The sequence below is a fragment of the Etheostoma spectabile genome, chromosome 11 (genome assembly GCF_008692095.1).
Source record: "Etheostoma spectabile isolate EspeVRDwgs_2016 chromosome 11, UIUC_Espe_1.0, whole genome shotgun sequence".
NCBI lineage: Eukaryota > Metazoa > Chordata > Actinopteri > Perciformes > Percidae > Etheostoma > Etheostoma spectabile.
In genome coordinates this window covers 9,888,649-9,915,602 of record NC_045743.1, presented here as the reverse complement: position 1 = coordinate 9,915,602, position 26,954 = coordinate 9,888,649, and the positions used below count along the sequence as shown (strand labels likewise).

Sequence of the window (26,954 nt, the reverse complement as noted above, 5' to 3'; positions counted from 1 at the left end):
TAGACTATTCAACACAGCTCCTGTGGTTTGTTATCGGGGGTCTGAAGCTGGTAACGATGTTCCTCTTCATTCTTTCTCCAATCCACAGGCAGTTTTCGGCAGCCTTGGCTGACCTGCACGAAGCAGCCAAGTTGTGCCCCAATAACCGGGAAATCCGTCGTCTGCTTGCTCGAGTAGAGGACGAGTGTAAACAGATGCAGCGCAGCCAGATCAAAGGAGGCCTCGCTGGGGCTGCAGCTGCTTCCAGCCAGACGTCAGCAGGCCACGAGTCTGACCAGGAGCAAGACGAAGGACAGGAGGACTCTTCAGAGCACTGTCTTGCCAGAAGGGTGGAAGGACAAAAAGACATCCTGGAAGAGGAAGACGACGAGGAGGCCTCGCTGCACGACAGGACAACTGATGCTTGCTGGTCACAGAACAGTTATTCTTACAATAGAGTGTTACCCTCTGAGCCCGTTAGCAACAGTTTGGGACATCAGAGTCACAGCCCCAGTTCCCCCCCAGGCCCCGGCAGGCTCCCCCTCCACCGTTACCCTCGAGAGCACCGGGAGGAGCTAGCCCAACAGGGCCTGGTCCTGCAGCCCACCAAGCAAGCCCAGATAGTCAAGACCAACCAGCATATGAGCTCCATGGGGGGAGGGTCCAAATCTCAGTATGCTCCCTCCAGTCCCTTACCGAGCAGACACATGTCCAGTATGCTGAAGCCGGGCCCAGGCATTGACATCAGCCCTCTGCCACCCCCAGCTGACGAGCCTGTATATGGGAACCGCATGTCGCTGGCGGCTGTCTCCACCTCCATGGGTCACAATTGTGAAAATGAGAGCCTCCATTCCTCCCAGGCTTCCTACTTACCATGCAGCAGCTCCAAGGGTCTGGGGCTAGACAGGCTGTCGGCCCACTCTGCATCATCCCTGGATGGATTGGCCTGCTCTGGTCCTGGACCCCAGGGAAACCACACTGAGCCAGGAAAGGATGGGATGTGTGATGCAATAGGATCACAGGGAGGAGGCAGCAGCAGCAGCATGCGCGTGTCCAGTTCTACCAGTAGCCTGGCGTCCAGCAGCAGTCTATCAGACAGCGGCAAGCTGGGACCTGATGTCCGCACCAAGATCTCTGACAAAACAAAGCACAGCCAACAGGCCAGTTCTGGCTCAGAGTACAAACCCAGACCCTTCATGGGTATAACTGACAAGACAGCACGCTTTCTCCAACAGCAGCAAACTCAACAACAACAGCAGCAGCAGCAGCACCACGGCTTCCAAAGTCACCCGAGCCTGCAGTCTGCCAGCCGCGGCTGGCTGAACCACTCGTCTGACGGTCTGGTGTGTCACAACATGTCATCAATAGGCCTGCTGCCTGTCGACTGTGAGCTGCCTTACGCCAAAACAGTGAGCACTTACCAGGAGCAGCACAAACCTCCACCACCTCAGGGTGCTATGGCAATGAGTAGTTTACAAAACGGCATGCACGCCAAGGAATTCACAGAGAAGTTCTGCCAAGCCGCCAACTGTTACAAAGAGTCCAAGCCAGCACTGGCGATGCCGCACACATTCATAGACAGTAAGCCCAAGCAGCCTGGCCTAGCCCGAGATAATTCTGCCATTCACGTAGCTTCGATGAAACCAAAGCGATCATTTATAGAGTCAAACGTGTAAAAATGTTTGTTTTCTCTCTCATACAGTCCACAATGCACACAAGCAAAAGTCAAAAGAGTGAGGAGTTTTAATTTTTTTAAACTAACCCCAACATTCTCTCTTTTAAGCCTGTACGAAGTACACTTTGCAAGCAGTTTGTTTTCCTGTGTGAATACAGACTGCAGGCAGTGTACCAAATGCTCCAAATTGTTCTCCTCCCAACCTGTCGCTTGTGGCTGTCAGCTTCTGTTACATGACATGTCTACTGTCATTCAGCCAAGCTGGAGACATTGCACTGAAGGAAGTATTTGGACATGTAGTGTATAGTTCTTATCAACGCAATGGTGACAGTGAGCACTTTATACACACATAGGCCGCTCAAGTGCTTAAACAACATTCAGTTAAAGCATGTTATTGCAGAATAGTTTTGAATGAGTGAAATGGGGTTTGAACTGTGTTCATTACATCCATGGTGCTGATAGAGGAGAAATAAGGAAGAGAGTCCTCAGTAAAGGTGTAAGAAAGTCTAAAAGGACGGGCATTCCTGTGTTTTACAAAGGATGTTATAGATCCTCTGGTGTATATTATATAAATATTTTTCCCTCTTTTCAGTGAAGATCTATGTTAAGTGTATTGACAAGTTCAGACTTGTGTATTTTGAGTTTATGCACAATGTTTAAATGTCTAAAAACAAAAAAACATTTGTTAATGTGTTACATTATATGAATCACCATTAACATTGGATTCCTTTCTGTATCTGCTTGTTGTTGCTGTCTATTTTAATTTATTTACAGCGCCAATGGCTTGGTTAATTGTAAAAGCAATATATTTTATATAGTTATTTTTGCACAGCTATTACAACATTTAGTGATTCTCAATGTTGCGTTGGCGTATGCTAAAATTGCAGTTTATATTACAGAGACAACAATCTATAAAAACAAATGGTTTGGGGGCACAGTGCCATTAGCTCTATTTTAATATGTACATTAAATGCTACTGTTTCCATGTTTCCAGTATTGTGAGCTTTATTAGCAGTGATCACATACTGTAATATAACATTACTGCCATATCCACCATGGGAGAGAAATAAAGACCCACTGAGGCAAAAACAAAGAGGTCTGCTGACTTTTATTCTAAAACACAAGGCTGTTTAAGTTAAGAGGACATTAACAATTAGCATGGGCCTAAAGAGGAGTGTAAACATTATACAGCTGTTTAGTTGCTGCCAAAAAGCTTCAGGTTAATGCAACAGATTAAAAAAGTGAGACTACGATTTGTGACAGCGGCCTCTGTGGCAATTACAGGACAATGGCACATTACATATCCAATTATTTCTGGCAAGGTACGGTGTTTTTTCACTTTTTACATTTGGGATAAAAAAAAAAAAGCTAAACTATAGCGCCACAAGAAAAGAAACTAGTCAGTCGTCACAGTTGTATGGCAATTCTTTATCTAGTTTGGTTGAATTTGCCACTGACTGGTCAACTGTTTGTCACAAGTGACCATTGTGGAAAATTAAAAGATGCTAAAACGGTATATAGATAACAGTTTGCCAACATCAGCCACCTTAAGCTTCCCTGAGTGTATTGAACAGTTGTGCATTTAATTTAATATGAATTCAACTTTTTGAGAGAACATTTGTAATTTCTACTTTCAAAAGTTGCATAGTGTTACTTTGAGTGTTGTCTTCAAATACATAATGCCGTACAATTAGCAGGTGTGCAGATATTTTAATCGTTAAATCATCGGATTCTGATTAGAATGGTACCCTGAAAAAACTATTCATAATAATTACTTCTTTCAGTGATGACAACGCTTGTTATCAGATAAGCAGCTCCTGTGTTATGAAATACCTGTTTAGTTGGCAAAAAAGCTAAAATGAGCTGCTGTCTACTGGCTCGACTTCCATTGTGTTATCGCCATCTTCAGAGATCCATTAAGGGTGAGGAGTGTGGTCTGTAGGAGCAGGGTCCTCATGGGGCTTGTTTTGTTTTGGCCCCTGATCCAGCTCCCCATGAATTCTCACTTGTAGGAACACCCATCTGTGGATTTGAAACATTAAATACAGAACACGCTGAGATAATGTATGTCTGTCTTTGACTCAGTTTGAGACATTGGACAGGTTTTTAGCATTTATCATCTAACCTGCAGCATTGACTGGATCCTTCATCAGCTCTCTGGTGATTGGACACAGAAACTCATCTGGGGCATCTGAACCGCTCTGCTCCGCCTTCAAGGCCTCAATTTTCCTCAGGAGAGAACCTCGGAGGGCCACAGACTCTGAAAACAACACTGTTTAGTGCAAGTGGCCAGTTACATCACACACAATGCAATTTCTTGTAACATTTCAAACTTAGTCTCTGATCATCAGAGATGGGAAGTAACGAAGTACAAATACTTTGTTACTGTACAGTAGATTTTTCTGATATTTTTACTTTACTATTTTTGTGGCGACTTTTTACATTTTAACACAAATATCGGTACTTTCTACTCCTTACATTTTACAAAATTGGCTTGTTACTTTAGTTTTGAACAAGAGGTTGTCATGTCGAAGAATAGTGCGGACACGCGCCTCACACCGCGAGCGGGTGCGCGCGCCACACGGAGAAAAAAGAAAAAGAGACCGAATGAAGTGGAGAGAGGAAAGCATTTAAGTATGCGTTACAACTAACTGGCGACTTGTGAACTCAGTGGCGTGAAACTCCTGCAGCAAAAAACTAAACAAAAAATACGGTATACACAGACACAAAGTTTTAAAACAGGCAGATGAAGCAGCGGCCTGCTGTCGCAATCATAAATACTTTGAACCCTATGGGAAAAGTGATGTTGCGCAATCAAAACGTCTTCTCTTGGGGAAACACGTTAAACCTATTAAGTGTTCCAATTCCTTCAATAAATTAGTCCTGGATAGAAAAACAGCACTTAACAGCTCTATAGGATTTAAGATTTCCATAAATTGTCACATTTTTCATGGGGGCCCAAGCCATTAGTACTATACAGTCCACTTTACATTTAGATTGATGAGACACTACAATAAAACTGCAGAATGAGGCTGTCTCCACATAGAAACACTGAATTATATCCAAGAGGAACTTTATTTTCCTCCCCTTACTCAAAGATTCATGTATAATTCATTAAGTAAAGTGTGCTGGAATCTAATTTGGTGTGTGTGTGTGTGTGTATGTACACACTAATTTACAGAAACAGCATGCATTGAAAATGATAGCTGTTGGTTCCACAGCACAAAAAGAACAGAAAACGTGCCGTTTCCTCTGTCCTCGCTCTGTGGTAATGATAAGAGCTGACCTCCGTACTAAACACATGGAAAAAGAGTTGCTCAGTCCATAAGACATGCTTCGCATAACTGAGCAGCATGCAAGAAAAGTTGGCTTTACTATTGTTGTTTACTGTGTTTGCTGCTTTCCAATTAAAGCTAAGACAAAAACAGCCAGAAGGGTGTTTTTACCATGATTAAGGGTGAGACTGTGATGCAGCTAGTTACAGTCGGCACAAAATACCAGTAATTAGAGTAAAGATGCCTTTTTCTGGGCATTATGGCATTCATGCAGAAGTTAAACAATCCAAAAAGTCCTAAAAATAGCTACATGATGAGCTACCATCACCAAAAACAAATAATCACTTGCTCTTTGCCAATAGAACTTGACATCGAACACACATACACACACACTCTGTATGAAGGTAACAAAACATATCTCAGTTTAAAAATTGTACAAGCATCACAGACTGATCAATGTTAAACTACAGTATTTCTTGAAAACATAACTGCCTTGGTGGAGATAATATGTACATCTACTGTACTGTAGTGTTGCAGCTTCAACACTAGTGTCCGCAGTGTGTCCATCCACTGCAGGGAGTTTTCTGGCTGCTTTTGGTACCGTCATTTTCTATACTGAGACCTTGGACGACCCTGAATGGACTAATCTTATTTTCAGAGGGATTATCATTGTTTGTGACGGAAAGGTCATCCCATGGGGTTCTGTCCACACAGCGTGATTTGTGATTGTATAAGCAGATAGAAACGCTGCAGCGTCAGGTCCCTAAATCAGACCACTGTTTGGGAAAGAGTTGTGGGGAGGGGGAGCGGGGAATAAATCAGAACATCGATAAAAAAAAAAAGAAAAAAAAAAAGGCTTATATCACGCTATCCAATTGAAGCTTGTCATGTTTTAGGATCAAACAGTAAATCCCCACAAAAAACACTGAGTCCCAGTGAGTGTGTACACACACACACACACACACACACACACTAATGTACAGTACATGACTGTTTTATATTCCAACTTTACCAATTCCCAGCTCTGCTGCTGCTTCCTTGTTCAGCTGGCTGAGCTCTGCTCCATCGATGTCGTTGGCTTTAAAGATGCTGACGAGCTCCTGCAGCCCTTTCTCACATAGCCAAGTCTGCACATCATCCTTTGACCAATCAGCAAACCAGCAGCCTGGAGTGACCTGGCAACTTCCTTCCTGCAAAATGCACAACAGGAAGGGAGGAAGTGCTCTGCTATTATACCCCCAACCTCCTTCAACAAACTTATCTGATGCAAACAAACAATTTTCCTTAACACTCAACAGACAAGGACACACACACACACACAACACCACACACACACACACACACACACACACACACACACACACACACACACACACACACACACACACACACACACCACACACACACAACACACACACACACACACACACACAGCGTTACTTCAGATTGTGCCAGCATGCAGCTCATCAACCTTCACATAACACAATTTGAGCGAGCAGTCATCATTATCATACAAGGCCGAGACAAAATGGCCTGTTGTGTGCCGGCCTCGTTAACGGCACCTCGCAGCAGCTTCATGGTTCCCATAGCCCACCATTAGCCGCGTGAAAGAGATAACCGTGAAGACTGGGAGGTGTTGATCATTACCACGCCAACATAACCCACCTCTTCCTACCTGTGCTTGACAATTCATAATCAGTGCATATTTTTCTCCACAAAAGATTGTGGTTTCACTAACCCCCGAAGAACACGCCTGCGCCTGAGAATACGTTTTGCAATTTAAAAAAAAAAAAAAAGACACTCCTCACTCAAATTGTAACATGTCCAGTGGCTGCACTGCATCCTGGTCTACTGAGCCTTCAGATAAATTGGCATCTCTGCTTGATTACTTTCTTTGTGTAGATTTGGCATGACAGCACATCTAGAGGTAAGGATTTCCTCTTAAATACTAAACATGCGAATGTTTAGTAGGAAATCTTGGCCATCTTGTTTACCGTCTTAGTTTAGCGGGATAGCATGCTAACATTAACACTAAAGACAAAGTACAGTTAAAGTAAAACTATGCAAACAGAACTCCTGCCCCAAGCACAGTTACACTAAATGGAAAGATCCACTTATTGGGTCTGCACGACGGTGAGCAGAGTAACACCACCTCCTCTCTGCAGCCCTGGCTCATAGTGTGTGGAGTCTCCCAGTCTAGGAGGCTGAGTCATTGAATCACTGTGCCAAAAGCATGAAAACCTCAGAGCTGCACTGCAGACTGGGACCGCTCAGACTGCAGTGTTTAATTACTTGGACAGATGCACATATGAAGCTCTATTCATCATCCATCCATTTTTTTGCCACTTATCTGAGTTCCAGGTCATGGTGGCATGAGACTAAATAAGGTAGCTCCTTCTGGGGGACCCTGAGGCATTCCCAAACCAGCTGAGATGTTCAGGCTGCATCTCATGTCTCTTATTTTATAGATATAGTTATTCTGTCCCTCCTCTGTGAAGGCCGTCTCAAAGCTCTTATTGAGTGAGCCTCGAGGAGGGATCACGAGAAGCAAGGAGCCATCAAAAAAAAAAGGGAACTGAGATGTACTTCTCGTTTCCTCTCTCCTCCCATAATTTCCTTGCATCTCTCCCATGGTTCCTCAGTGGGACGGACTAAGACGCGAGGAATGGATGCAATTTAAGAGAACTGAGACATAGCCATGATCTCTCCAGCATGTTTTTGGTCTACCCTGGGGTCTGATCCTCATCTCCATAATTCAAAGTACAAGTCTAGAGATAACTATTTTTCTCATTGTCAACAATAATAAAGCCTGATCACTTATTCCTCAGTGCCACATACCTTCATTGTTGTCCAAAAATAACATTACATTTGCACTGGGTGATATGTTCCTACATTACCATGAATACGGTCAACATCCTGCTGCCATAAATACTCACCAGCATGCCTAATATGTATCAATCCGCAGCTGGAAATAACCCCTTACAAATTCACTAGTGCCTTCGGTTTATGTAAAATTCAATTTTTTAAATATTATTTATGAAGCAATGAACGGTTTAGGGCCAAAAAACATTTATGATCTGCTGACCTGACTAACCCTGCCCACAAACACAGGTGTTTTCAATGACTGGATGATTAGACTGGGTATACTGGGAATCACACCAACAAGAATGGTAACAGGGCAGGTTGTCCACCCCTGACAGGTGCAACTAAACTAACAGGAGAGTGAGGAAGGTGTCAATCAAGCCTAGTTTGTAGTGAAGAGGTCTAGTTAAACTAAGTGAAAACATCGGTGTGGGTAGAGAATGGATGTGTAGGGGATTAAAATGACATTTTAGGGTTTTTATAGTCACATCTTCCACTGCACTCTACGTCTTTCTGTTTTACTCCATTTTAGTTCATTGTGTTAATTGATTGGCATGCTAGCATTTGCCAAATAGCACTAAACACAGAGTACAGCTGTGGCTGATGGGAATGTCATTTGTTTTGCAGGTATCTTGTCACACAGTAAGCTGCCACATTATTCATATTAACCCTGAGGGGGGCGCAAATGTTGCCACCTCAGTTTATGGCAATTCCAAAAACTATTGTGCCCATATGTATTAACAAATTACTGAGCCACTTTTAAAATCAAACTACAGTTTTGTGACCCATTTTTAACAATTCAGCAGGAAACAAATTGCCTTGGGAAGGTGTTAAGAGACAGACCAACACATTGTTGTTATAGTCCCTTCATGGGATTTGCTGGCATTAAGAAAAATGTTGAATAATACCAGCCTTATCCTTTGAAGCCAGACAGTTTTTTTGGATCCCATTAGCTTCACCAAAGCACCTTTGGGTTTACACAACACGAAATACAGTATAAGCACATGACAAACACAAAAGCTTTCAGTCACATGTAAAAAAAGACAGAGTGCAATACAAAATAGCTCAAAAGAAAAGATGTTTTCAGGCCACATCAAGACCTTAAATGACCTAAACACCTTTACTAGACTCTTGATATTGTAACCATTTACACATAAAGAACATCATACAATAAAACTGTGTCTTTTAGCTCAAAGAGTACTGTGAATAACATAATAAGATTTGTAAGGAGAAAAAAGAGCGATGGATTTATTTACCTTGGCACACTGTCTTGGTTCAGATGCTGCAGAAAAAAACATAAAAGGGAATAACTTTAATATGTGAAAAGAAAGAAATAACTAAGATGAAAGGAAATGGGAGATAAAAAGGTAGAGGCATGAAAAAAAGACAGATCTTCATTGAGTTGAAATTTCCTTGTCAACATCAACCTGACTAATGGCAAATAGCGAGCTGCCCTGATGAGGCTTCACGGCCTCCAGATGTCTAACGAGTGCACCTTTTCATTTAGTATTCCAAATGTTTTCTTTCATGTCGGGTTGAACTTTTTTTTGGAAAGATTTACCTCCATAACAACAGCCCTCTGAGGCTCAGTGGTAGTTTGCCCTGCTGCACCAATAAACATCAATCACAATTTCTCCTCTAGACACTGCAGCCAGACAGCAATACATATGTAATGGGAGCTTTTCCTGCTGGATATCTCCCAAAACACTCTTTTGGTAGGCTTTGGCACTCCAAATGGCTCCTGGGCTTTAAACCCATGCTAACCGTCTGTTTCAATAAAAGGAGGAGTGATTGGGCATTTGTAGGCACCAACCTAAACAATTCTCTTTAAAATATGTACCAGTTCTGCTGACTCCATCTCCTATTTTCCACACCTTTACGGTTCTGTCCATGGATCCGGCTGCAATCCACGGCATGGTGGGAGACAGAGCAACAGCAGTCACATACCTTCAGGGAGGAGGAAGAGGAGCAGGAATGTGAAGGGTGCGTATGACAGACTAAAATTGACATAGAAAGAGATCAGCTCTAAAAGTCAGGTTCCTTCTACCCTTGGAAAAAAAAAATTCCAGTCTTAGATTGTACAGTATCTTAAACCCTTTCAAGCACTTCAAAGGGCCCCACTGGTGCCAACCTGCGGTGCCACTTCAATGACTGTCTGGAAAGCAGCGCTGGATAATATACTATTGCATCACTGCACAAAGTGCTTCTGGGAAAAACTAATCAAGCAAAAATCACACATTTTGATTTTAAAACACTTGGACTCCTATATTGTCTGATAACAGCAGAGACTGCATAGCAATGGAAAGTCAGGTGATTTACCTGTCATGCTCTTTCAAACTGTTAAGCAGGGTTCCCAGGTTCTGTAAACAAAGTCCAGACAAACATGAACAGAACAGGAATGTTTGGCATCTGTTTACTGCGGCTGGCATTTCTTGTTTAGAAAGTAGTTAACTGAAGCAGCAAAGCCAGCCAAAAACACCCTCCAAGTGTTTTTGTGCTTTACTTACAGCATCATATGTTGCAACACTTTTATCCACCGAACTGTTGAATAATCATAGTGAACTTCATTTGCAGAATCCATATGCATGCATTTGCAAAACAGTGGATACAAACAAAAACACACACGTTACATAAGTACAGATTAACCTTCAGTATGTTTGAATTAAAGCCAGAAACAGCAGAGGAATGCAAACAAGCAACAAGATAGACTCCTCCTGTGGCCAATTGACGGAACAACAGGACACATGCTCAGCAGTGGCATCTGCTGTTTATAGCACAGAAAAAAATAACTTTTTCAACATGGACGACAGATTAATTTAAACTTAATTTGTCCCAAATGAGCAAATTATTTCACAACAAATTACAGGACAAAAAAAGTCAATATTCAGCTGCCAAATAAGGGGATGTTTATTAGTGCTCGTCACACGTGTGTCAATAAGAATTGATTTGTGTGTGTGTGTGTGTGTGTGTGTGTGTGTGTGTGTGTGTGTGTGTGTGTGTGTGTGTGTCTCACCCAGAGACAACCAGCTCTCCATCAGAAGAGAAAGAGCAAGACAAAACTGGAGCTGACTGGCTGGTAAGAATGTGAACCAGCTTCATGACACAGCCTGTGTTTGTATTTGTCAATAACTCTCTTCCCTCCTGCTAGCTTGCAGCTGTGCCACCTGCTGACAGCCGCTTGGAAACAAAAGATTTTCTTTTTGGCAATAAGCCAGAGACATTCACAGCTTAAGATATAAAGGATACTTCTGAGAGAACAGAGTAAGAATTCATTGTGCAATAATCCCATGTGTGCAAAAATCAATCGGACTATAACAGTATTTAAATGATTAGCCTGTAAATACACACATACTAAATGAAACCTACCTTTCCTCCATTAGTCTAAAACTGCTGTTTCCAGGCTCTGTGGGAGGTTAATTTGTTATTTGCATGCATTTTCTAGATGTGAAGTGAAGCACCTGTACTTCTTGGTAAGGAAAAAACAAAAACCCTTTATTACACCTGACAAAATCTAAATGTGCACTTGTGAAAATAAATTAAATGTTCGAGAGGTATGCTGGTGGAGAAAAGAAAAAGGCAGATCTTGCAGTCTTTTCCTTTCCTCAAAGCATACCTAAAAGAGTTGACCCTCAGAGCTTAAATAAGACCATGTTCTGTGGAGCTGGCGCCATCAAAATATGGAGCTGCAAACACAAGTAAGCTAAATGTTCCATTTAGACATTTTGACAGCTTCAAGACTGGCGCCTTGGTTCCCTGAACCATCCACACATGAGTCTCTTTATCATATAACAGGGGGAGAAGGGTTCAAGCATGCAATCCTCTTGCAAAGACAAGATAAATGCACATTTCAGGAGGGTGGGCAGGTTGAAAGCTCCTCCACATAGAAATACAGTACATATGTGAAAAATACATTTTATAGAAATGAAATGAGCACAGACATTGTTTAGTGTCTTTCTACAAGCTGCACAGAAATGAAAAATCCCTATTGACCGCAGCGGGTCACCTCGTGTGACACATCTTATCCTCCCCAGATACGGCAGTTACCACGGAAACAGATCTTAGGAACTAATAACATGGCGTGTTCAAACACTAATGAAAATACAGTCAGCAGGCTGGTTACACAACCTATGAACATACACTAAATGTTTGTGTTCTGCTGTCGGTTGTACAAGATATTAATGTCACGGTGGATATACTGTATGCACCTGATATCCTCTCCAACTCTTCTCCACACACACTCCTCTGCAGCTGTTGTAGTTCAGCAGAATGTCTTAAAGGGATCCATTATTAATGAGTCAGTCTGCAGCTGATTTATTCCACACACTAATAAAATTCCTGTATTCTGCAGAGCGATACCAAGGTTAAAGCAGTCAGCAGGTTCTCTCTGTGCCTCTCTCTCATGGGAGATGAAGTGAGAGAGCTTTCAGTTCAGGGAGGAAGAAGGAGGGGTTGGCCTACCTGCACTTCACGCTGGGAAACAATCCATATTTTCAGCTGGCTGTCCTGTCCACAGGAGGCCAGTCGAAACTCCACACGGCAGCCATCTGCAGAACGAAAAACAGCCACATTCCCTCTTTCTTAATGTTCATGCTTGACGGACTTTAATAACAAAATAACTGCCTGTACGTGAAGTGCAACAACACATGGCAAGCATCTGTTTCACTGTATGTGGCATAAATATAGTGTTTGGATTGACGGGAAATTTACAGAACAAAAATATGCTTTTATTCCCCAAACGTGGCAAAGAACAAACACCGTACATGTCATTTTGATTTAAGTAACAAATTAAAGGATTAGTTCACCCAAAATCACAAAAGACTCAATCAAGAGTGTTCTGTTCTGGGATAGTGACAGCTCCTATTGTTTTCATTATTAATCTATATACTGTATCTACAGACTAATTGTTATTATTAATCAATGCCATCTGGTTAACAAAAAGTCAGAAAATAGTAAAAAAAAAAAACACCACAACTAAAAATTCAGTTTCCTATAGCCCATGCTGATTTCTTGTTTTTTCCAGATCAGTAGTCCAAAACCCAAAGATATTTAGTTTACAATGATTAACAACAGCAGCAATGAACGTGAAACACATGAAAGGAAACAGCAAATGTTTGGCATTTTGCTTGATAAATGACTTAATAATAAACCATCAACAGACAAACTATCTGCATGTATAGACACCACCAGTGATTGGTGAGTGTTCGTTGGAACTGACTGCGTGGACTTGGAAGCTGCGAATGAATTTTTTTTACACTGGCCTTTTAAACACTAAGAACTCACCAACTTCAAACTTTGGTGCAAAGCTGCAGCAGGTGACTCCCAGGTCGTGGGTGTCCTTCTCAGCATGCAAGAGGTTGATGTCAGTATCCCACAGTTTGAGGTCTCCGTGGGTGCAGCCGGTCACAAACATCTGGCCACAGGGAGATAAACAGCACGCCACAACACTGGCCTCGCTCACTGCACTGCATATGTAATAGACAATGTTAGAGTCACACATTGGGTTAGGATTGTTTTAAATAGCTAGGTTTACCGGGAATGCTGTAAAACAAAGGACTCTTGCTGTGTGAAACTAATGTGGGCGAGGCTATGGAGTCCTGGACTGAGATTAATGTAAACCACCTGTGAGAGGGTTAGTTAATTAGAGAGCCACAGCAGCCCTAAGGGGGCTTGTGAAAGCTGTCATCTTCAGATTAAGATGGTATTATTAACATATTTAATTCAAGTTGGTAGTTCTTGTCAATAAATGCTTGTCTGGCTGGTTGTGTTCATTAGTCCCGTGTGTCCCTATTGTTAAACCTGCCTTAGTATAGTAGAGAGCTAAGTAACCCTAATTTTTCTTGAGTAGATTGAATGTACTGTGGGTCTAACCCAATGGACTTACAGATGTTTTAAGGTCCTGAAAACCTTATTTTTTTCCAGCCAGCTTCCTACCTTTAACCAAAGGGCTCCAAATAAACACAAAAATGTTCTGCCAAACATTTTTTGTAATTTCTCTCCATGTGTGTTTATATGTACTTTTCTAACTGGTTTGGAGTGGGCGAGGCTCTGATGAAAAAATCACATGAAACATTTTCAGCGTACCAATCAGAATATTTTAACGTAAGCATCAGAATGACTATTTGCCATAAGATATGGCTGTAAAAACCAAGTTCTTTACCTTATGATTGGAATTTCAAGTTCAAGACTGAACCTTTAAGCTTGACTTGAGGTGTCAGGGAGAAATCATTGTCAGTCTACTCTTATCAAACAGCTATTTTGATAACCGATTAAGTCCTTTTTCAAGCAAAAATGCCAACAGGTTCCAGCTCCTCACATGTGATGATTTGATGTGTTTATTTGTAATATGTTATAGTAAACGGATTGTGGTCAGATAACACAATGGACTCAGAGAAGTTATAAGTGGCATTTTATGCACTAAAAGATTATCAAGAACAACCATTAACAAGTAACAAGTAACTGTAACTAATTACTTTTTAAAAGGTACTTGCCCAACTCTTCTTATGAAGAAATATGTAAGTAAGGAGCTTTAAAGTTCCCATATTGTAAAAAGTGAGATTTCCATGTCTGTGTGATTAGAAAACAGGTTGAGGTGCTATATAAATACTATGAAAAGATCAAAACGCTTATTCTGAAGAAAAATGCAAATAGCCAATATTGAAAAACAGTGCCTAACCAATAAGAGCAGACTGTGAAGGGGGGCACTAAAACAGAGTGTTTCAGACTGAGGTACAGGTACTGTGTATTTAAACAGACAGTATAAGAAAAATAATGTGTTTTCTGAACATTAAAGCATGTAAACATGTTCTAGTAGAAACCCAAAACACAAGTATGAACCTGAAATTGAGCATGATATGGGCCCTTTAAAATGTCCCTTTAAGGCTGCAACTAGGCAGCAAACTGGCCCTTGATAGCTTCATACCGTTAGATGATATAATATAACTGTTGACGTGATTGACACCGGATCACACTGCACCTGCGTAATGTCCTGGAGCGGAGGTCACAGGGGGCCACGGTGCCATCGCAGGCCCCTGCCAGCTGCTGGGAGGAGTCTGGTGCAACCGCGCCCACTCGGAGCGGACACCTCACCTGTCCGTTAGCCCCACGCGGTGGTGGACCCGTGGGTGGAGCAGCTGAGCAGGTAGCTGCCACACGAGCTGAAGCAGCAGTGAACCCCGTAGCTGTGGGCCGAGAGAGGAGAAAAAGGAAGCTCCGAGAAGTGTGCTGTGTTGTAAACACGGAGACTTTTATCAACGGAGCAGGTCGGCGAGTGCAAACTACTGACACCATTTTGTTAGAGATGTATGGTGAGCAGTTCGCTCACAAGGTGGCGCAAACGCCCAAATATCAGCCTGTGAACCGAAAGAGTGGAGCGACCTGATGGTAAAACAGCAAAAATACAAACATCAACACAAACTGTTGCTTCTTATGTGTCGAAAGCTTCTCTCATCAAGTATTTCCTCTTCCGGCTTTTTTCTCTTTCTTTTTTTTCTTTTTTATCTCGCACATCATGTGAGCTATTATGAGATGCAGAATGGTCACAGTCCATTTCTTTTAAACTACAATTTCAATACAATGTACAAATATTTCTTTAGTAAAAGTCTGACAATTACAAACAACACTTAATGTTATCACATAAATTCAAAGTAGGGTACTCATAATCGAGAATGGCTCTTTTCAGTGTTATATTTATATTATTGGATATTAATTTTTGACTAATTGAAGTGGAAGCAGCATTTTATGTTGTAGCTGGTCGATGTGTAACTAATTTGACCTATTTTACTATGTTGGGTAGTTTTTTTTCAATAATATTTTATTTGTTGTAAATGTACTTTGTAACATTCCATTATTGGCACTAAATAAAATCAATGCATTAACTATTTCAGTTAAGCATTAAACCAATGTCAACCAAATCAAAATGTTTCAAATTAAATCCATGCTTAAAAAATTGCAAGGCAATTATAATTAAAGATTTTACTTACTCTGAATAAATAGGAAAGATAGTGAGGGCCTAACAGTGTTAATTTGAAAAACAGGTTTATTTTAATCTGTGCCACACACCCACTATTCAAAAATAATATTCCCACAAAAGTCGCTACTCATTTCACAATATTCATAAAAAATACAGTTACTTCAAGTCTCCTGACTTCAGCTGTCTTGAGATGTCTCTGGTGGACCGTGACTGTCTGACTCCCAGCTGGATTAAAGCCCAGTGCAGGTTTCACGTCTGTCCACAGGATGTCTGACAAGACTGGCTAAAGGAAATGCTTGGAGATGAAACACTATTTGCACCACATCAATTCTTTTCAAAGGAGGAGCTCTGTGTATTTGTTACATTTTGTGTAAGGGTTTCCTACAGTATATTGTGCAGGACAAACTGAAAATAGAAAAAACAACACACTTCTCCATACACTGTTTAGAGGTCAGAGGTCAGGCACTACAATACTGAGGAGACCACATGTTTTGAGTGGATATTCAGCACAGGCAGAGTACAATATAAGACATGAAGTGCTACAATCATCCTTATGCATTAACAATATTTTAACAACAGTGCACTGTACATACACTCTATACATGCTAGAAATTAGATTTGTAAATAGTGACAGTGATAACACCTTTACACAATTACCTCGCAGATTAACAGTAGTACAGCCCAAAAACTGTAAACAATTTTTTTTGATTGGCTTGTTCAAAAGTCCATAAATCTTTAGATTTTTTTTTTAAAGCTGAGTGCCATGTCCTGCTTTTTCTTAGAAAAGACTGACATAAATACTTGAGAAAATAAATACACATGTATACACTAAGCTAAAGTACTGATGATAAAAACGCCAAGGGCCTATCTAATGTGGAAATATTTCATTCCCAAATAAAATATTATGTCCAGGAGTCAGTGCATTTTGATACAGACAACGGTATTGCACTTTAAGATATTCAACAAGTGTGTTTTGTCAACAGGAGAATTTGTTGTTTTACATTGCTGTGTTATTATAACTTATTTGCTGATTTAGTGTCTCAGGTGAAGAGAAGGCCTCCAACACCAAAGATGAAGTTTGATATGTTGAGAGTAGCGTAGAAAGTCCAAACTGTATTTGTTTACTCCAGCAGCTCAGTCCATCGCTTGTCAAAAAATCTTCTCATGCTGTGGCCGGCTTGTCCAATTTCAGAATCATCTTCGTTAAACGTTTCGCAGTTATCAAAAACCTGGTTCACGTCAACGATGAAAGTTTCCAAATTCAAGTACCTGTAATTGTTAGAAAAGGTTTTTATTCATATGCAGCACCCAAAACAGAAATGGAAAATTAGTAAATACATAGAGAGAGAGAAACATTTCTACTTATAAACCAACACTGTGACAGTAGCACACATACTGGTTGTTGGTGAGCTTTTCTCTGATGGTGGAGAAGTCCATGGGCTTCTTGATAACCTTCCTGTATCCTGGGACGGCCTTCTGGTTGACGGGCATGAGAAAGGGCCAAGCGTCCTGATGGGCCTCCAGCTCGGCCAGCAGTACTCTGGAGAGAAGAAGGGAAAAGATAGAATTTCAGATCATTTCGTTTTCATTTCACCAGTTAGGGGAAAGGTTTTTAAACGTCGTTAGATAATGTGATATGAAATTACATGATAAAATGGATGTTTTGATTTTTGCATGAGGAAGATTGTCTTGTATTCAAGGAGCTCATCTAAAAATGAATGTTTTTACAATGAAAAGAACTAAAAGGAAATTCTGCTATGCATGCAGGAAGTATGTGTTTACCGGCACGTTGCCAGCCCATTTGTGTTGTTGTCTTTGGCTGTTTTGGCTTTTTTCACACAGGAGACGGGGCTCTCATGGCCGGCCTGGGAGCTGGGTGGGCTGTCGTCTCCTTTTCTCTTTTTGAACTCCTTGGTACCCTTCTTTGGCACGCTGTTGCTGCTGGCAGCCTCCTCTTTGATGAGCTCTCCCACCACAGATGGCTTACTGTTTCGTTTTACCTCACTGCCTTTTTTCCCTCCTCCAGCTGTTTGGCTCAGTTGCTTCCTACTCCGAGGGGATTGACCACTCTCCTGAATGACAGAACACACAGGAGAATGGTGAAGAGACACACAAAACATAACATTCAAATCAATTCATTGGATGTGTACATGTGATACAGCTATGTTATCACTTGACAATTTGATCTACTGTAATAGTGGAATAAACACATGCTGGTGTACCTTCGCAACACAAGTGGGACAAAACCAGTCGCCGTCAGGCACTGTAGTGATCTTGGGTTTCTGGCAGTAAGTGTGGCAGCCTTTGTCGCAGCCATCACAGAGTAAGAGCAGTTCTTCATTGTCCCCCTTTTGACAGAGCTGGCAGTGCTAGAACCACCAAATATGTGTAGTCATGAATTTAAAGATACATCACTATGAAAGCTAGTGATTTATGTCATTCTTTGTGGTCAGACATGTTGAATGATGATGATTTGTTACTGTTTGTGCTATTGTTTGATATGGCTGTTGCCTGGTAATGATGTATTATATTTTGATGCTAACACACTATTCGTTTCTTGTCACCTCTAGCCTAAAAACAACCCCGCTTTAAGAAACACAAGCAGTGCAAATTTATTATTATTTCTTTGATTGCTTTCAATAGGCTTATGTACTTTCTATTAAATAAATTCAATAAACCAATCATTTATACAGTAGTTTTATATTTAATATTTTGTGAAATGGAATGAGAAGCTGTGTAGCCTTAAAGATCAATCTCCACAAAGAGAGACATCTTAAGTGAGAAATAAAAATTGGTGCTTACATTTATTTATGATGAAACAATATAAACAAATATGTGCTTAAAAGAAAGAGAGAGTGCCACTAACCACTTTCATGATGGATCGCTCCCAGGCGATGGATTTCTGCAGCTGCTGAATGCAGAGCGACAGCTGAGCTGAGCTGCGGACTTCCCCGAGGGCTTTGCGCCACAACTTCATCCCCGGTGCCACCTCTTCCTCTCTGCTTTGAGGTCAAAGAAAGTGAGACTGCAGCATCACTGTACAGCAACCACATATACAGTCTGCAACATTATTTCACTGAATGATAAAAACCATTAACAAGCTTCTCCTGTTTAAGAAGCAGCATACTGTGAGGTTAAGAATCTCCAGAATGAGTGTGGGATGAACAATGGTGCAGGAGCACGTACAGTGACATTATCCAGCCGGATCTGAAAGGTTGTACTCAAAGACAATCTTTTCTCTCCATTTACCTTCGCTCGATGTTTCTCTCCAGCTCCGCCAGCCTGATGACAGCTATATCAAGGGGATTGTCAGGCCGCCGCACTACGGTGCCGGGATGTTCATCCTGGTTGGTTTCTCTCTGTGCTTTCTTTTCTGGAACAGGGGAAGATAAGAGCTTGTGCTCATGATACACCAGATCCTCCCTCTCTGACTGGGGCTCAGGATGCATCCAACCCTGAGGTAGACATCATCTTATTTAATGACACAGTAAGTAACATCAAGACAAAGTGAGGACATGGGACAAGGACAAGCATATATTAGATAATTATTCATGAAAATTAATGTGGATAAAAACAGTGGCTCATTATCTATATGAGCTGCACAAACATGAAAGAGTAGCCTGTACCTTGACTTGCAGGCGAGCAGAGACAACTTTTCTCTCCAGACCCTCGACTTGCTGCAGCAGGCTGATATCCACCTCCATGGCCTTCTCCTCAACACACCAACTGTCCACCATCTCCTCACTCACCTGCCGCTTCTCCAGCTCTGCCACATCAATCGCTGCCACCACAGATGCATGAAAAAAATTATAAACTACTGTCTACTGAAAGCAAACGCATTATACTGAATGTTAAGCAAACAAATCATCATCAGCATTACAAAAAGTCAAATTACAGCATTTCATATCACTGCATGTTTGTTGACTTGACATAAAAAGCAGTGCAAATGTGGACCAACCATCTTTGCTGTTGGCACAGAGCTGGGTCGTATACTCCAAATGTTTTTGGATCTGTTTCTGCAAGGCCTTCTCTCTGATGCCTCGGCTATGAAGGGCCTTGACCAGACTGTGCAGTTCCTCCATGTGTGCCACCCTCCACCAGCCACACAACATCTCTGCCAACACACATGCAAAAACGTTTGTCACACAATTTATAAATTTTTACCAACATAGAGAAGTTGCATAACTGAGTGACAGTCTTTCTGGGCAGTGAATATCTTTAGTCCAGCATGTTTGACTTATTGCGTACTGGCAGTAAGCCATCCTTACCCTCGGGGATAGGCTGAGGACTAGGGTAATCCTGGGTCTTGACAGCAGGGAATGACGCACAATCGTGCTTGTCACTCAGGGGCTCTGGGGTCTCACTCTTGTTGACAGAGTTGTTATTTGCCAGGAAGAAGACCATGTTGCCATTACCCTCTGCATGCTGGGAGGCTAGATCCAACATGGGGGATAGAGAAGCACCAGAGAAGGGCAGGCTGGGACTTGCTGCGTTGGACACGTCGCACTGTGTCAGTCTGCTTTGATGAATGCCAGACTTTACTTGCTGAGGGGACAATACACACACACTTTAAATTATGATCAGACGCTACTTCCACATGCATATAAACAAATATGAGGCAAAACAGTGGTACCACCTAAAGGTGTCTAACTTGTGTTTTTAAAAAAAGCACAATATGATCTGGAATAATTGTGACTGAGATTTTTGTTATCTAACAACCTGAAGGACAGACGGCTGCATGTTACTGATCCCAGCAGGAGCACCAGAACTGGCTGTGACTAGGGGATTAGGGGAGAGGGAGAAGGGGGATTTAGTGCTGACGGTCTGAGGCGGAGAGGAGGCGGCTGGAGGGCTGGAGCCGGAGGTAAACGAAGACTCGTCACAAGGAGAGCGAGGCAAGAGGCTAAACCACTGGTTGCTCTTTTCCTTTAGTATCTTGGAAAGCTGGTTGTCATGTATGACAGAGTCAGGGCTGCAGGTTATCCAGGGACTACTTCTGAGCAGAGACGGCACTAAAGTATCTGTTTTATCCATCAGTCCCTGCTGGGTAGTGACTGTGTGAGAGGTTGGATATGAGGAATAAGATGCAGTGGTAGGGACTTTAGCAGAAAGACTGTTGTGAGAATTGATGTCTGAATCTTGAGCCATTTTGGCTACTTCAAGGAGTTTGCTGAGCTTAGAGAAAGAGCCGGGTTTCTGGAGAAAGAGATTGAGGCTGTCTTTGTCCTGCTGGCCCTCTGGTGTGGTTGTATCGCTGTCTGTGCTCTGCGCTGGACTGGACACCGTTGGCTTCTCCAGCTCTTCCTGCTGCTCTTCTTTTACCCTGAGCACCTGGTCAGTCCTCTGTCTTTTCTTCTCTTTCTCCACCTCTTCATAACCTGAGTAACATGAAAGGTCAGGCAAAGTGCACCACAAGTTTCTGTCCTGTACATGGTTAACAAAGACAAAAGTGAACAATATCTGAGTTATAATTTTTGGTCTGTACCTTCACAGCTCTCCATGCCTTCAACAAAGATGCCACTACACTGCGGTAGGACCCAATAACGTCTCTTGTAGCGGTCCTGTCCAATCGTCATAGAGCGCAGTGAGTGAGATGAGTCAGACAACTTCTGTCTTATCTGACTCTGTTGCTAAAGAGACAGAGAATATAGCAGGTTGAACCATGAGGTATTCATTGATGAGCTGAATCTGAGAGAAAAAAACTCTCATAGGGTTTTATTTACCTTGAATGTTTTCTCAATCTGTTTCTCTAGCTCTTCCATGCTGGCTGAGTGTACACTGTCTTCCTAGATGAAAAGGAGTCATTAGTGTGAGGCCAGTGGACCGACTTAACAAACACTGATTTAATACGCTGGCTACAATAAAAGAATCATGGATGCCACTAACCTCCTCCTCACACATCTCTGCTTTCTTTCCCTTCTTTCCCCCAGATTCTTCTTCATCATCGTCGTCGTCGTCTCCTTGGTCTTCACTGTCGTCATCTTCGTCCTCTTCCTCCTCACTGTCCCCTTCTTTCCTCTTGCATTTGTTTCTGGCAGTGGGGATGGCAAAGCTGTGTCTGTTTTCTCCCCCTACACTGCTGTCTCTCTTCCCCGTTTTCTTGGCATGAATGCTCCTGAGTCTTTAAAGATAAAAAGGACAGTCAGGTTGTAGCCTGCACGTTCATGTAAAATGCAGAATAGTTGAGAAACCTAGATTGTTTGCCATCTCATTCAGAAAATGTTTAAGTGTAAGCACAGAGTCTTCCAATAACGACTTAGATGATGCATATACTTACTTGCGAAGTTTTCCTTCGACAACCCACTTATCCTTCCTCAGGTTGGTTATGTGATCTATGTTTTTGTCGATCTCACTGCAGAAGTATCAGACAACGTTTTTGTACAAGAAGAGCACCATGTTTTTTTGCAGTGTGCACCAGAAGTGTTTCAAAGTGTTTCCAGTTCTACTGAAAGATTTATGGCACATAGTTTGATGCAACATTGTGAACTGTCCATCAAACCATGATAGGTCTGATTCCTTTTGGTACTTACGTTATTCATAAATATAAAAAAGCCAATACTTTCCACTCTTAGGCAGAGATTAACTTGCTTGCTTCTAGTACATAAGGAACACTTTGTAATACAGACTTAGAATGACCAGGATTTAATGGTAGTTTAGTTCATTAACATTACTGCCCTACACAACTGTATTATTTTATATTTATTTATTTTTTCAAAGATGACTGTCAACAGGAGGCAGGATTAATACCTGATCACAGCCTTACTGCAGCAAAGTTCATTAACCAGGAATGCCAGCATGGAGGCCTTCTGTGATGGGCTGTGGGCCTGAAACGCCTTGGTCTTGAGGCTGAGGGCCAGAGCAGCTAGCTCTGTCTGCTCACAGTGACCCTCCATGTAGATATGCAGGATCTCAGACACGTTGTCTCGGTTGATCCCCACATTAGTCAGGTGGTCCCCCAAGGCGGTCTTATTCTGAGAGAAAAAAAAAGTTTAGTGGTAACAACTAAGCAACGAAGTTAAAACCAGAATATCTTTTCATTTACTGTGATACAGAGCATGGCATGAGTGAAGGGTATAGCCCAAAAAAGTGCAATGGGATTAAAAAACTGTCCTTTTGAACAAAGATCTCTTTGTTAAAGGAGAATTCCCATTGATTCCAACCTGTAGCTCTGTTGTCTGTAAATCTGGAGTGCTGTCAGTAGCGAGAAAAACAAAAACATTCGGTGCTACCTACACCGTTTTACCCTCCTGCTAGCGTTAGCACCCAACCCTTTCATGCATTTCTTTCACATCTAGAGCAGTCACATTTACTGTGTTCACTCGGAAAGAATCACTGCACATGGGTAGGCATTTTACTTTCATTTTTTTCCCTTTATTAGATAGTGACAGTGGATAGACAGGAGAGGTGGGAGGAAGATGGGGGATGAAACACGGCAATGGGCCACAGGTCGGACTCAAACCCGGGCCGCTGCAAAGGACTCAGCCTACATGCACGCTCTTACTGGGTAAGCTAGAGGCTGCCCCATGAGTAGGCACTTTTACTGACATTTTGAACATCTTTAGAGGCTAAAAACACGTTTAAAACTTGCCCTGTTTAAGCCTGTTGGGTGCTTACGCTAGCAGGAGAATAACACGGTGTAGGCAGCACCGATTTTTTTTCGTTTTTCTCTCTACTGACAGCACTCCAAATTTACAAACAATAGAGCTACATGTCAGAATCGACCGGAATTCTCCTTTAGGTTAAGTGTGCAAGGTCAAGTGCTTAAGTGACTCCAGGGATGTGTCATGTTTTAGTTGACAGTCTTGATATGTTTTTTTCCTTGTACGCACATCTCAAAAAATCTTGACACAGCCTATGACAGCCTCTTAATAGGAAGATATGTAATAATGCATTGTAATGTAAATACCCAAGTATACCCTACAGCACACAGCATGGACAAATGGCTTTGTGGAATGTATGAAAATTGTGGTTTCAAATGTACTATATATGTGCAACAGCTTAAACACTAATACCCTCCTAAACACACTCTTCATTTAGCTGCACAGTGCCTGAGGACAATTCTAAATCAATTGTAGCATGTGTGTTCTGGGTGAAAAGTGATTTTTGTTCAATAGTTACGTCCGAATCAATACATTTTCTGTGCACACAGTAGCAGGTGTGTTTTTTTGTATGTTTGTATGTGAACATGCACATGTAAATTACAGTACAGGAACCATTTACAATTCAACAATTCTCACCTTGTGACCTGCAGGTATCCCAGGATCACACACAGCTGCGGACAGCATGCTCACCAGCAGGTCCTGCACCTTGCCCAAACTGTCCCCAGTGTTGAGCAAGCCCTCTTGAAGGTCACTTAGGTTGACCATATTGGGATTTATATCTAACCTCAGGACCTTTCCAAAACTGTGCAGAAACTGCAACACCATCAGGCAGTCAGAGAAGGTACTTCCTGGTAAGACCAGACCAGGGATCCGGGACCACTCTGGAAGTGGCTGGAGGGAATAAAACCATTATTTTTTTTCAGCATTTCTTAAAGTACAGATGTGACTTGCTTCATACTAGTTTGTCTGTGAAATCCTGTTGAAGAAATCTTAGGATCAGATTAAAGTATCTGATCAATAACACTGGTTATTGTATCAGTAGCCACTTGGTGGCAGTATTTTGACCTACACCTGCTTTATTTTTTAATCAATTTCAGATGCTTTCAGTAATATTACACTGACATCTATTTTGGTAGATCTGATAGTAAAACAATGAAAACATAAAAATTCAAAAGTATTTTTTATCTTCATGCCTAAAGCTCCCACAGTGATTATACCGATTGATTTTCATGTCAATGAAATCCCTGTGCTGGTCAAAAATACAACCTTTTCCATCTACTCTACAGATACAAAAAGGAAATACATTGGCTCTCATTTTCATCTGCTAGCAGCACCACAGTGTATACCTTATGATCTACTAAACACATGTCTTCATTTGGTTTCTTCAGCTCCTTTGCTTTTTCCAACTCCAGTCTTCTGAGCTCCAGTTTCCTCTCCTTGTTTAACCGTTTCTCATCCTTCTTCTCTTTTTTCAGACGCTCTTTTACCTATAGCCAAGAGAAGTATTATTGACACTGCTGTAGACTACTCAGAATTACAGAGGGTGGAAAACACAAACGATGACCTCAATTACCACAGTCTTGAATCATCAAAAAAAAATTGAATAGAAAAAGAAAGAATATTAAGGAAAAAAAACAGTGTAGCAGGACCCAGGAGTGGTAATGACTAGAAACAAGGGTAACAAGGGTATATGATCAGAGCAGGCGTTACCCACCTCTGCCTTCTTACGGGCCTCCACAGCCTTAATGAGCATCATGTGTTGCCTGCGCCTTTCCCTCTCCTGGCAAAGCATAGACACACAGTTTTTAAATCATTATTAGTTAAAACTACTTGAGGAAAAAAATGGTTCATATGTAAACTGTGTGCATACATATACGCATTACACAGTATGAACCCCCTGATATGCACAGTAGAAGAAGAAACACAGATCACCATTTGTCATCAGACAAAATGTTGCCCATTGGACCGTAGTTAAAGTGTAAAGAAAAAAAACACAACAGTTCAATCACATGGAACACAATGATTAACGAAAAAGCTACATGCATGTAATGAAGCACACACATAAAGTATAAGCTTAAAGTTAGAAACAAACAGCCATTATTAATCTGAGCATGTCGGCAAGAAGACAGACTGAAAGGTACAGACCAAGAGGTTTAGAACTATAAGCAGCAAATATTAAGTGTCTCAGGGACAAGCAAAGCAAATCATTTATAATCAACTGATGTTGTTTGAAACTATCTCCAATTTAAATTATTACATTTTAACTCTTTATTTACTGTGAAAGCTAAACTATGGAGTCTGTCTATGCTATTATTGCCTCCCTTACAGTTAAGATATATTTAGTGAGAATATTGATGCAAATTAACAACAATGATAGAACATTTAAATCTCAAATGACAAAAAACAAGAATTTAGTTTGCATTAACCCAGTGGTGTAAATCACTGTCAAGAATACAAACTACATATTGATTTTTCTCAGGTATTAGAATGAATGAGAAAGTTGGCTCAAAAACCGCTTTAGAGCAAAAGGATTTTGAGCACCTATATTTAATCAAATTCAAACTAAAAACAATGTAATAGGTAGTTGGTGTTCTTTCAGGCTTTTCATTCCATTAAAATGTTTTGCATCTGGTTATATTTTCCGTGGAGTTAGGTGTTTTTGATCCTATGGGCCAGATAATGGATGTGTTTTCTTTGAGAGACAAATAGCGCTGACATATGCAGTGCACTGTTCTGAAAAGCCATGCAGAAGGATGTAGTATGACTGCAGCCAATGCTACTCTTCAGGCATTGCAATGATGGCAACCATTGATCACAACACGTTCACAATATGTTTTTAAATGTACAGAAAAAAACATACCCATACCATATCTAGTCTATGCCTCTCCAACTCCTGGTAGAAAGAGTTGGCAAAGTATTAAGAAATAGAAAATCACAGAAGAAAATCAAAGCAAGAAAAATAAAACCGGTAAGGTCAAATAAAAAAATACACAGAACCCTAAAGCATAATTTGACAGGATAGATTGTGCAAAATAATTCCATTAGGCTACCAAAAATGATCAATAGTTAGAGACCGTCTCCAAGGCATTTAGTTTAAACAAAGAGTAAGAATGGATGTGGTATAATGTGGTATAAGGTGGTCATGGCTAATAATAATACAAATACCGACCTGGTGCTTCAGTATGACAGCTTGCAGTCTTCGTATCTCCTTCTCCTTTTAGAAAAAAAGATGAAGTCAATTTGAAACTAAAACATGTACACACATATTTACAAAGTTCCAGGCCTCTAGACTTCATTTTTTAAAATCTTTAATAGATCCATGTAAAACGCAAGGAGACGATCTAACCTCTTTTATCACAGGGATTAACCAAAGCAAGGAAAATCTATTTTGCACTGACAAGCAGCCCAATGGAGCAAAAACATTTAACTGCAGCCAAGCAGGGGCAAAACACTGGGAGTCAGGGGCATGAAGGATGTTTGTTAGGGGTGTGCAAAAAAAAAAATAGATTCACATTTATGAATTGATTCAAGCTTTACAGCTTCAAAATCAATTCAGAGAGTTCCAAAATTCATATTTTTGTTGTGCTGTAATG

General features: G+C 41.3%; 3 protein-coding genes across 10 annotated transcripts in view; 1 reads left to right on the top strand and 2 right to left on the bottom strand.

Annotated features, from left to right (window-relative positions):
- Positions 1-3,016, top strand: part of LOC116698066 (protein TANC1) — a 119,016-nt gene extending 116,000 nt beyond the window's left edge. For 6 of the 7 annotated variants that reach the window (XM_032529824.1, XM_032529822.1, XM_032529823.1 and 3 more), the window contains one exon: positions 89-3,016. In XM_032529824.1, the coding sequence (XP_032385715.1) occupies positions 89-1,655 (1,567 nt within the window). In that variant the 3' untranslated portion in view covers positions 1,656-3,016. The remainder of the gene's footprint in view (positions 1-88) is intronic. The other variant, XM_032529817.1, reaches the window with a different exon arrangement.
- On the bottom strand, positions 2,746-12,335 carry wdsub1 (WD repeat, sterile alpha motif and U-box domain containing 1). The gene is made up of 9 exons (XM_032529842.1): positions 12,250-12,335; positions 10,805-10,898; positions 10,299-10,332; positions 10,111-10,151; positions 9,632-9,738; positions 9,048-9,073; positions 5,942-6,119; positions 3,780-3,914; positions 2,746-3,676 (listed from the first exon to the last, which is right to left on the bottom strand). The coding sequence occupies exons 2-9, from the start codon at positions 10,888-10,890 to the stop codon at positions 3,657-3,659; spliced, it is 627 nt and encodes a 208-aa protein (XP_032385733.1). The 5' UTR covers positions 10,891-10,898; positions 12,250-12,335; the 3' UTR covers positions 2,746-3,656.
- Positions 12,336-15,812: 3,477 nt separating this feature from the next.
- LOC116698064 (bromodomain adjacent to zinc finger domain protein 2B) overlaps positions 15,813-26,954 on the bottom strand; it is a 47,207-nt gene continuing 36,065 nt past the window's right edge. For both annotated transcript variants that reach the window (XM_032529815.1, XM_032529816.1), the window contains exons 20-39: positions 26,531-26,575; positions 26,222-26,254; positions 25,076-25,141; positions 24,708-24,848; positions 23,998-24,252; positions 22,508-22,731; positions 22,038-22,112; positions 21,647-21,881; positions 21,484-21,546; positions 21,246-21,390; positions 20,480-21,138; positions 20,029-20,305; positions 19,719-19,874; positions 19,387-19,541; positions 19,010-19,215; positions 18,627-18,762; positions 17,983-18,129; positions 17,543-17,832; positions 17,157-17,300; positions 15,813-17,029 (exon numbers count right to left, since the gene is read on the bottom strand). In XM_032529815.1, coding sequence (XP_032385706.1) covers positions 16,882-17,029; positions 17,157-17,300; positions 17,543-17,832; positions 17,983-18,129; positions 18,627-18,762; positions 19,010-19,215; positions 19,387-19,541; positions 19,719-19,874; positions 20,029-20,305; positions 20,480-21,138; positions 21,246-21,390; positions 21,484-21,546; positions 21,647-21,881; positions 22,038-22,112; positions 22,508-22,731; positions 23,998-24,252; positions 24,708-24,848; positions 25,076-25,141; positions 26,222-26,254; positions 26,531-26,575 — 3,600 coding nt within the window. In that variant the 3' untranslated portion in view covers positions 15,813-16,881. The remainder of the gene's footprint in view (positions 17,030-17,156; positions 17,301-17,542; positions 17,833-17,982; positions 18,130-18,626; positions 18,763-19,009; positions 19,216-19,386; positions 19,542-19,718; positions 19,875-20,028; positions 20,306-20,479; positions 21,139-21,245; positions 21,391-21,483; positions 21,547-21,646; positions 21,882-22,037; positions 22,113-22,507; positions 22,732-23,997; positions 24,253-24,707; positions 24,849-25,075; positions 25,142-26,221; positions 26,255-26,530; positions 26,576-26,954) is intronic.